The following is an 11,638-nucleotide window of genomic DNA, read 5'->3' as shown; positions in this document are numbered from 1 at the left end:
AAAAATTTCTAGTAACAAAGTTTCAATGGAGAATTTGTGACATCGTTGGCTAAGTCTCGGTAACTTTGACGCCAGGTCATCACAAAAGGATATTGTATGCAATGTTAGAACCTAACACATTTAGTGGTAACAAGAATTTGGAATTCTTACACTTGTAACAAGGATTTGTATTTGTGATATGAGCATCATTAGAATTATGTCCTATTGATCTGTTCATAAAGGAAGGACCATAGAGAGACATAGTATACATGTTTAGAACATGGCATGACTGATGTTTAATTCAAGTATTTAGGTGATTAATGGAAACATTATACAATTAATAAAGTCTAATTAATATGGTGATTAAATAATAAGTGTTTCATTTATATTAAATAGTTTTGAAACCATAGTTAATTAGGTTATTATTGTGTTTCACTTCACATGTTTTACTTCCCGAATAATTGGATTATTCAAACATCCATAGTTGATCATAATTTTGGAAGTAAGTAGTGAATTAAGACAGTCATGAATCAAACTGTAGATTGTCTAAGGAGTTAGACATAGCAACGGTTTGCTGCAATGTTCATGAGTACTTTTGAAATAGGGATTTAAGTATTGGATCAACCCACGCTCAAAGAATTACTTCATGGATTTTATCACGAGTAATTTTGAGATGATAATATCTTATATTCTTGAAATAGAGATATATGAGTTATTGTTTATAAGTCAGTTGTGCATTGATAATACATAAACACATCAATAACTTGATGTTATAAAATGTATTGTTGTGTGTGATTTGATGAGTAAATAGTACAAGCATATGAGTCAAAATTTATCGGTTCCTTTTTCCCTAAATGGGAAAAAGCAATATTTGTGGGCCCCTCGATGATTTGATGATGACATTTAAAGCGCTTGGCCAAGCCTGGACTGAATTGATGTGTTCAATTAGTAGTTTGAATCAGTCATCATAAATCAGAAATCGGGAAACAAATTTTGGACAGAGAGATTGAATATAATCCATGTCTCATGTTCATACAATATCTTTTATAACGGATGAATATTGGATCACTTATCTTTGGAAACGTCACTGACTGGGTCAGAGTTTGACATCGGCTTTTGGTAGCTACAATTTTCTAATCAATTTGGTAGCTATACATGTAGTTATAGTTATTAGACTTATCCAAGTGGGAGACTATTGGATTAGGTGTCTATGCCCATAACTATAATTGGTATATACCTGAATTGATAATAGCACAATCCTTTTGGGTTGCCTTCAAACCTGGCAATTGAATAGGATAACTTTTAGAGAGAGAAGAATGATTTATTAATTTATTACTTGGTTAATAAATTAATTAGAAATATAAATAAATGATTTATTAATGTATTATCGAAATAATATATTAATTAGAAATCATATTTTTTAATTAATATTTAATCAAAAATTAATTTTGAATTACTTTTGGGGTTAAAGGAATTCATTAAAACTATAGGGACTAAAGGTGAAAATGTTCAATAGTTGAGAAATAGGCAATTTTATAACCTCCCTATAGTAGGGGGAACGAAATCTAGATGCTCCAAGGGTTTCCTTGGGCTCTAAGGGTGCCTTGGCTGCGTTAGGGAGGAAGTTAAGGGATTAGGGTTATCTTGGATACAACTGCCTTATCCAATACCTTCCTCATACCTATATAAACCCTCCTTAGGGGTTAGATTCCGTCCATGCACTCCTCCAAAATGCTTAGAGCCTAAATTTTTCTCCCCCCTCTTTATATTATTCTTTGGTTGCTTGAGTTTGTTTGTGAGTCATTAGAGGCACGACACTTGTGGCGCTTGCTACCAAATGTCTTTCAAGCAAGGATTGAAGATTGTTTACAATAACAATCTTAAAGGTATGTAACTAAAACCTAATTTTTTTTGGATTTCGAAAATTATAGAAGCATACTAGGGTTTCTTCTTTTGTGTTCAATTTTGCATGTTCAATTAGAGAAAACTAAGAACCAATCAATATAAGAATCCATGCACACATAGGATACATTGTTATGCTTAAAACCCATCAAAAACACCGGTGGGTGTTGCCCACATCGGATAGCCTAATAAATGGTAAGTAAGTGTGTAACACCTCATCTTGTTCCATATGCCAAATGAGAAAAACTTACGAAGCTCTTAAGACTTCGGTATAACAAAAACCTAACTTCTAAAAATTATTGAAACCTTCCTTTTAGGGATGTCAAAAAGTCCCGTGGGACCCCGTTCCCGTGGGGGCCCCATCCCGTTTGGGGGATTTTTTAAAAAAAATCGGGGGCGAGGACGGGGGCGGGGGCAAGGTTAACCCCCGTTTTCATTTCGGGGGCGGGGGCGGGGGTAGGCAATCCCATCCCGAAATCCCCATGGGGACCCCGTTAATAAATTACACATATATTTACATATATGAATTATATAAATATGATAAACAATAACATGATTTTGAGCTTCCAAAATTCATCAAAAAAACATGTTTTTAAGTTGTTAGTATTATTTTTTAAATTGTCATAACTTTTTTATTTTTAATATATAAAATTTTGCTATAAATAATTATTTGTTACCTAAAAAATAGCTTATTTTAACCTAAATAACAACTTCTTTTAGACAAAAAAAAAAAAGTAGCCCAAAATCAATCGGGGGTAGGGGAACGGGGGCGGGGGCGGGGATAAGAAAGGGGATTCGGGGGCGGGGGCGGGGGTAGGAACATTGAACATTCCGGGGGCGGGGGCGGGGGCGGGGGAACAGGGAAATTTCGGGGGTCGGGGCGGGAGATGCACCCCCGCCCCGTTTGCCCCCGTTGACATCCCTACTTCCTTTGTAAGTTTAGATAGTCACAACAAACTTCAGACTTCAATAGAGATCACAACACAAGGATACACCGTCATCTGTACTCTAGGATGAGGTATATAAGCACATTTGATGGTCAAGTTAGCTATTAGAGACAACAGGGTTTTGTGTGTATTTTTGTATGTGAGTGAATTGCTTTCCTTTATTTTCTATATTCTTGCCTTTTAAAGGTCAGTCATATTGTTTAGGGGTAACCTCGGTTTCAGAACATGACCAGGCCAAAAGAAAACTGAAAAACTGAGAATTGGATTTAAGAACCGAATCAAATTACATATTTTGTTCTCATTCATTTACTCCTACTTGTCAGGGTCTGGAACAAAACCAAACCGCCACCGAAAAGTAAGAACTAAACTTATGGATATAAATGAAGCAATAACCAAACTAAATTACATTTTCAGTTTCTAATCGATTCGGTTCAAATGGGTATTTTTTCCACCCACAATATTGCATGTCTTACCTCCTACTAATGTCAGATGTCACGAAATATTTTTCTAATTTGGTAGTCTTGCATTTTGTATGGATTTTTTTTGTAGTAAAAGGTTAGTCATCACAAAGAATATGTTAATAGTGTATTGAATTGAGTAGCTCACATGCTTGATATCATGCATGACATGTGCTCCCTTAATGGACATAGCGACTGTTCTAATTAGCTCTAATTATTTGTGGTGTTTGGTGTTATTTTTTAGAAAACACATTTATTATAATTATAGATAGGGCTACTTGTTAGCCCTTAACAGTAGTCATTAAGCCCTTTAGTCTTAGGTGTAAGCGAACCGAACGAACACAAACAAGACCTTGTTTATGTTCATTCGTTTAAGTTAGCTAAACAAGTGAACAAGCATGAACGGATAAACGAATGAGTTTTCTTGTTCATGTTCGTTCATTTAACAAATTACCTTGTTTATGTTCATGAACATGCTAAACGAACATAAACGAGCGAAGATAAACAAATGAAATTGAACATATATGAACCTAAATGAACATATAATATAGAGTAAATTACACGAATGGTTCCTATGCTTTAGGGTAATTTGCTTGTTTGGTCTCTAACTTATTTTTTAACTAGGAAGGTCCTTATTGTTTGTTTTTGTTACACATTTGGTCCATGTCTTACCTAAAAAAACAAGACTAAACTGCACAAATGGTCCTGGTGGTTTGCTCAAAATTGTCACTTTGGTCCAAAAAAGTTTGGACCAGCACCAGAGGTCCAAAGTTTTCATTTTGTTGCTTGTTTGGTCCAATCAATTCTCATTTTTTTTTCAAAATGACGGATATTCCCTTGTTAATATGATTTTCTCTTTTTTCTTAATTGTTTTTCTAATTTTCAGATTTAAAATAAATAAATAAAATAAAATCTCTCTCTCTCTCTCTCTCTCTCCATTACAAACCACCACCAGAAAAATGGGTTCATCTAAATCAAAGATACCCTCGCAAAAAATTAACCACCCATCTTCTACTACCTTTCATCTTCATCACCTTCATCGACATATTTATAAAATCCAAAATCAAACCTAATAAATCGAGTTTGAGCCCTCATACCTTCAACAAAGTGATTGAAGTATCACCGGTCCTCTATAGCTCTATCGAAGAACGATGCATAGATCCACCATTAGCCAAGGTCACCCCTGTATTCTCCCTTCTCCTTCACCTTCTACCTCCTCCTTTCAAATTTCATTTCTACATTCTCCCTCCTCTGTATTTTTATGTTAGGTTAAAACCCAAATCAGATACAACACAACCTAAAGTTATGAAGTCGAAATCGTTTCAAGCCCTAATTGGAGGAGAAAGTACCAGTGAGATTGTGCAACTGCTGCAAACATGGGGGTTTTCTTGAAAACGTCATGAATATAAAATTGGATCTTGAAAGGATGTACATGATGCATACGTTTAGGTTAGATTTTCTACATATTTCTTTCTCTTTGATTTTCTAAAAATTTATGGGTTTGTAAACTTATAACCAAATCTTCAATTGTATGGTATTTGTGTGTATGTATTTATCTTGACGTTATAGAAATCATCAGTCAGATTGATAGGTTTCATATGCAGTTACAGGTTCCCATTCTCGATGGATCAACGAGGGAATGGATGGAAGCTATCGAGCAAGTTGGGATTGCAGTTGCTATGGATTCCAATGGCAGAAATTGTGAGAAACTAGCACCATATCTTACTTAACTTGTTCATGTGTCAAAAGGAGATTTTGTAATATCAGTATTCCCTTCTAAGCAAATTAGTATCAGTTACAGAATCAATTTTCCATAGGTAAACCTAAATCCCTTGATTTCCCTTTCATAAATCAATGTCTCCAATGCCGCCTTCTGATGAACAGGTTCTGTGAGATATCTAGCTCAACCAGCTTCGACGGAGGTAAGGAAGATGAAGACGAATAATGAGAGGGAGATGTGGTGGCGATGACGATGCCAACTTTTCCGGTGGTGGTTTGTAATAGAGAGGGAGAGAGAGAGAGAGAGAGAAAGTGTGTGTGTGTGTATGTGAGAGAGAGAAATAAAGAGATAGATAGATAGATTGATTGATAGATAGAGGAGAGAGAGAGAGAGAGAGAGAGAGAGAGAGAGAGAGAGAGAGAGAGAGAGATAGAGAGAGAGAGTGAGGAGAGAGAGAGAGAGATTTTATTTTATTTTTTATTTTTTTTTATTTTTTTTAACAGGGGCAAATCAGTCATTTTGAAAAAAAATCAGAATTGATTGGACCAAACAAACAACAAAATGAAAACTTTGGACCTTTGGTGCTAGTCCAAACTTTTTTGGACTAAAATGGAAATTTTGAGCAAATCACAAGGACCATGTGTGCAGTTTAGTCAAAAAAATTATTTTGTCATTGATTTTTTAATTTATTTAAAACAAACACACCTTCATCCCCACCCCTCATCTTACCTTACCTACTCCCACCATTTTTTTGTATTTAAATAATAGTTTTTTTTTAGATAAGATAGTGACTAAACGCATAACAAAAACAAACAATATGGACTAAACGCGTAACAAAAACAAATAGTAAGGAATTTCTGTGTTAAAAAAGTAAGTTAGCTAGGGACCAAGTGCACAAATTACCCCAAACCATAGAGACAATTCGTGTAATTTACTCTATAATATATTAATGTAATAAAGAACAATTGAACATAAATAAACTAAAACGAACGAATGTAATCGAACGTAAGCGGACAACATAAATGAACATTCATGAACATACATGAACGAACGAGACTATTATTTATGTTAGTTTGTTTAACTAAACGAGAAGAATTTGTTGAATGTTTGGTTCTTCTAGCCTAGAGGTAACAATGCACCTAAGACTTTCAGTGCTTATCTATGTAGCCTTTTGGTCATCCTGACACATCCCTGAAGTATTTGGACAGTTTTCATAAACGTCTTTAATTCATATAAAAACTTGGGTCCTACATGTTTATTCATTTATTTAATTTAATTTATATTATTATTTAATGAATATATATTATTCATATTCAATCACAAAATAAAGTAAATTCTTTTGAATTTTTATAGACTGGTTTCGGAACTAGAATAAACAAAAGGTTACAATAATTCAAATTGCAATAATTAAACATTTGACTATAAAATAATAAAATAACATCAAATAAAAACATAAATAATTAAAAGTGACCTTCTAGATACCTTTTTTTTTAACCGGTAAAAATCAATTTTATTGAGTAATCAACCCTACCAGCAAGTAGCTAGTGAGGTGAAATTGTTACATTTAATCAGTTACAATTTAGTGGGTTATTAATCCACATACTCCATTCTAACATTGCCCTATCACCACGATATTTAACCCAATTAAAAGTTTGAGACTGTATAATAGAAACAATTTTCGCTGGTTGCCATTGAGCTTTGTTGAAAATTCTATCGTTCCTAGCCCCCCATATACACCATAGAGTGCCGAATAGTATCGTGATTAACGATTTCCTTTTTTTTGGGCAATTTCCCCATTTGGAAGCAAACTCAATCATGTTGTTTACCGACTGGAATTCTGTCGCCTGGATATTACACCACTTGTAGATCGACTGGTAAATAACCTTTACCAGAGGACATGCTACCAGGAGATGATCTCCTATCTCTTCAGCTTCGCGACATGCTTCACATAAGGACGATTCCAATAAAATGCCCATTTTTTGGAGGGCATTAGATGAGGCTATTTTGTTTTGTTTAGCACGCCAAACAAATCCAAGAACTTTCAGAGGAAGCATTTTCAGCCATGGGAAACTTCCGTCGCAAACAGGGAAATCTGCCCTTTCAATCCTGTCACGGAATAGAGCCACACAAAATTCTGCATTCACGACGAATGGAGAAATCCATCCCTGTCCTAGTATACCCGGTTTCATTACCTCATCAAATGGAATGTTTATTCTATCTAGGATAGCTCTCATTTCATCGAGAAACATTTTATGGTGGTGGTAATTATGAATTTTGAATTGTGGAGCGTGAGTTTGAAGTGGTCCATGCTTTTTTACATCGAGTGTACTACATAACTTTCATAAAATCCCCAATATGGATACTTTTCAACCATGATCATGCAATTATTTTTCATACCAACCCCACTATGCAGGTAAATTAATTTCCTTTAATTAGTGTGTTGGGACCTGTAATCTGTATACCATATTGGATGCTTTAAGAATTATTTTTTCCATGTCATGCTCAATTAACTATAGTATTTATAACGCATTAAATTTCATATAATTTAATGGGTTGATGTTTATATAATTTTTTTTCCTATAGTATTTTGAATTTTACAAAACTTTGATGAAAATTTTATTTTAAACTTTAAAAAATGCTCTATTAGAAAGTTTAATGGTTATAGAACTCTCTACATATTGAACATCTATTATGGTTTAATTTAATCCATTTACTTCACCTCATTCAACTATTCTATTATAATATGTAGAGTATTATGGATGTTCTTATTCTCATTATGGTGGTGAACACATATGAGCAACTGTGCCAGACCCATGAACGACCTGTGCATATATGTACGTACGGGATTCTCATAAGACTTTATAGAGAAGGTGGATTCTCTTAAGACTTTATAGAGAAGGTATAGTCATTCAAATTGCATATAAGTAAATCAAAAGGCAATAAAGTTTAATAAGAATGAAAGAAAATTGAAACTTAAGTGTTTGAACATTTTCAAAACAAAAAAAACAAAAAAAAAAGTTTAAGTAATTGAAAGGAACAAATCAAAACTTGTTTTGCTATTAAATGATATTGTACAATATAATTGGATCCAATGACATATCATAAATTTCGTCAACTATTACCAATTTACCAAGCTCTACTCCTCAAAAGAATATTCAACTTTCCCACAATCAAGAGAACAATACGAACAATGAGTGGCCCTGCAATAACTCCGGCTTATTACTTCAAGGGTCATATCCACATTAACTCCTTTATAGAAAAAAATGTAACACACGACTTTATTTTTTCTGAACGAACAATATCTTGGGACCTAAAGAAAATGTAGAGTGGGCATCTTGGAAATGACTAATGATGATGAACAAGACATGGTTTTTGGCATTTAGTGAGAGGAAATTAAACTTGGCCTGAAATGAGTCAACTATTGCGTGGACTATAATGTTTTTAAAACTCCTCATATTTTAGATTAGATGTTTAATTAAGACATGTTTCTTTTTTATAGGCAGTTGTGTGTTAATTAGTTATGATGGCGATATGGATCTCTAGTTTTTTGTTTGCATTCTTTCTCATCTTATCATCCATTGCTGCTCAACCTCATTACTTCCAGACTACAGCAAATCTTTCGACTACATGGACCAACCAAGAATCTTCTATCCGTTCCATCGATTTCACAGATGGCTCAAGGATCAGAGTCATCCTTGAAGAAGACAACTTTGCTTGTGGTTTCTTCTGCAATGGAACCTGCACTTCTTATCTCTTTGCCATTGTTATCAATTTATTCAACAGCCATAAAGACTTTCCGGATGTCATCTGGTCAGCCAACCGAGACTATCCTGTGAAGCTCGGTGCAATCCTGAATCTCACTGCATCTGGAGAATTGGTGTTACAGGAGGTCGATGGAAGCAGTGTTTGGACTACAAACACTGCAGGGAAATCTATTGCTGGCATAAACCTAACTGATGAAGGAAACCTGATGTTGTTCGATGTCCAGAATTTGACAGTTTGGCAATCTTTTGATCACCCAACAGACTGTTTGGTACCAGGGCAAAAACTACTTCAAGGACAGAAGCTCATACCTAGTGTTTCCTCAACCAATTGGACAGCTCAAAAAGACTTATACAGTTTTCAAGTCGAACAAAAAGGTTTGTTTGCGTATGTTGGATCAAACCCACCTCAAGCCTATTACAGTTACTTGGTACCCGAAAAAGATACAAATAACACAAGTTATCTTCAACTCTTTGATAGGAGTTTGTGTTTCTTCTTTTTCGCTACTGATCGGCCAGGTTATTGTGAAAGTGTGAATGACCTATCCCCAGAATACACACTTTGGTATGTAAAAATAACACCAGATGGGCATGTGAAAGCGTTTGGATGGCAATCAACTATAGAAGCGTGGAAGCTGGTGACCGATCTAACTGATGAACTCGGAAAATGCTCTTTTCCTTTGGTTTGTGGGAGTAATGCCATTTGCTCGGCTAACGAAACATGTAGTTGCCCCGAAAAAGACTCTTTTAGAACAGTGAATGGCATGGGTTGCTCTCATGTAACTCCTCTCACATGTAATGCCACCCAAGATCAATCTTTCATTGAACTCAAGAACGTCGATTACTTCACTTATACCACCGACATGGAGGATGTGGAAATGGAGACTTGTAAACAAGCGTGTTTGAACAAGTGTTCATGCAAAGCAGCTTTATTTAAGTATGATTCCAATTCTTCAAGTGGGGCTTGCTTTTTACCATCTCAGCTTTTTACAATGAAGAAAGTTGACGTACACCTCAATTCTTCGGCTTTTATAAAAATCCAGATCTCAAAGAGCAAAAGTAAACTTGCGACAATTCTAGGCTTCTCAATTGCAAGTTTTGTGATTCTTATCGTGGTAGTTGGTTTTACTATATTCATGGTCGTCAAAAGGAGAAAAATGAATAGTGAAATAGAAGAAGAGCATCTAGATCAAGTGCCAGGAATGCCCACTCGGTTTTCCTATGAAGAACTGAAAATAGCTACAGAGAATTTCAGTAAGAAGCTAGGCGAAGGAGGATTTGGATCAGTTTTCGAAGGGACTCTTGAAGATGGCTCGAGGATTGCAGTAAAATGTCTTCATGGTCTTTTGCAGGTTAAAAAATCATTCCTAGCTGAGGTTGAGTCTATTGGCAGCATTCACCATGTAAATCTTGTAAGACTTCGAGGATTTTGTGCATGGAAATCACAAAGACTTGTTGTGTATGAATTCATGAGCAACAGATCATTAGACCAGTGGATCTACCATGGAGACCGAAAGCATGTGCTCAAATGGGAATGTAGAAAGAAGATCATTCTTGACATTGCTAAAGGGCTAGCATATCTCCATGAAGAATGTAGGCAGAAAATCATCCATCTCGATATTAAACCTCAAAACATACTACTGGATGAAGATTTTAATGCTAAAGTATCTGATTTTGGGTTGTCAAAGCTCATCGATAGAAATCAAAGCCAAGTGATAACTACAATGAGAGGAACCCCCGGTTATATGGCTCCAGAATGGTTGAGCTCAATTATCACTGAAAAAGTGGATGTATACAGCTTTGGGATCGTTCTTTTGGAGATCTTATGTGGGAGGAAGAATTTCGATAAATCTCAGCCTGAAGAAAGTTGGCACTTATTGTGTGTCTTTCAGAGATGCTGGGAACAAGACACGTTGTTTGATATAGTTGACAGGTATAGTGAAGATATGCATGTACATGTTACGGAAGTCTTGGAGATGATGAAGGTGGCTTCATGGTGTCTACAAACTGATTTTACACAAAGGCCTTCAATGTCAACTGTGATTAACGTATTAGAGGGAGTACTAAGCGTTGAATCAAACTTGGATTACAACTTTTCGTATCCAAGACTACAGGAAGCAACAGTGGAACATGAGAAAAGCTCGAAACCTGTGTTACCTTCTGTTTTATCAGGGCCAAGGTGAGTTAGAATGAGGTTATTGTGGATCATTTCTATGGATCCTTCTATGCTTCTGTCTTTTCTTTCTTAAAGTTTTCTTTTGTCCTTCATTTTTTTTTTCTTGCCTATTTTAAATTTTCCAATAATTTATGAATAATTTCTCACTCTTAAACTCGTTTAGTCTGTTTTCGTTTGATAAGTTATCTTTTGTTGTTATACTTATCAATTATCAATCCCATATGAGTCAACTGATATTTATATAAAATAATTAATTATGTACTTTAAGTACTACGCTCACAAATCACAATCGATATTATGAAAAATAGTTTAACAATATTAGTTATGAGTTTGGGTCGCCAGTGAGGAACAAGATGGAAGGGGTTTGAGTGGTGTATGTTAGTGTATTATTATTAGTCTATGTATTTGTATTACTTTGTATAGTCCGACCCTTTTATTGTTTGGCCCTTTTTCTCATTTGTTACTTGTATATATTGTGGGTTATTCATGAAAGTGGTTCAAGGGGAAATTTATACGATATCGAGCGATTCCTATAATCTTGGATCATTCTCAATAACCTTGGCCGTTGTCCCCATCATTATGATCATCTTTCTTTCTAATATTTACTCTTTCTTCGAAGCCTATCTTCAATCTTCTTCTAATGATGTCTACCAACATATCAGACAAACCTTCTTCAATAATCAATATAAAACATG

General features: G+C 35.0%; 2 protein-coding genes across 2 annotated transcripts; one reads left to right on the top strand and one right to left on the bottom strand.

The window, feature by feature from the left end:
• Positions 1-6,574: 6,574 nt before the first annotated feature.
• LOC145009547 (uncharacterized) lies at positions 6,575-7,240 on the bottom strand. Its single transcript, XM_078968226.1, has one exon. It carries the CDS (start codon positions 7,238-7,240, stop codon positions 6,575-6,577), a length of 666 nt encoding a protein of 221 aa, XP_078824352.1.
• A 1,241-nt stretch (positions 7,241-8,481) lies between these two features.
• Positions 8,482-11,097, top strand: LOC145012611 (G-type lectin S-receptor-like serine/threonine-protein kinase SD2-5). The gene has a single exon (XM_078971404.1). It carries the CDS (start codon positions 8,527-8,529, stop codon positions 10,948-10,950), a length of 2,424 nt encoding a protein of 807 aa, XP_078827530.1. The 5' UTR covers positions 8,482-8,526; the 3' UTR covers positions 10,951-11,097.
• Positions 11,098-11,638: the final 541 nt, after the last annotated feature.

Source organism: Lactuca saligna, chromosome 8 (genome assembly GCF_052625555.1).
Source record: "Lactuca saligna cultivar CGN05327 chromosome 8, ASM5262555v1, whole genome shotgun sequence".
Taxonomy (NCBI): Eukaryota; Viridiplantae; Streptophyta; class Magnoliopsida; order Asterales; family Asteraceae; genus Lactuca; species Lactuca saligna.
This window is presented reverse-complemented; position numbering and strand designations above follow the sequence as displayed.

Excerpts from the sequence above, each read along its gene's own strand:
- LOC145012611 (XM_078971404.1), top strand. The coding sequence starts at position 8,527 with ATGATGGCGATATGGATCTCTAGTTTTTTGTTTGCATTCTTTCTCATC.
- LOC145009547 (XM_078968226.1), bottom strand. The coding sequence starts at position 7,240 with ATGAGAGCTATCCTAGATAGAATAAACATTCCATTTGATGAGGTAATG.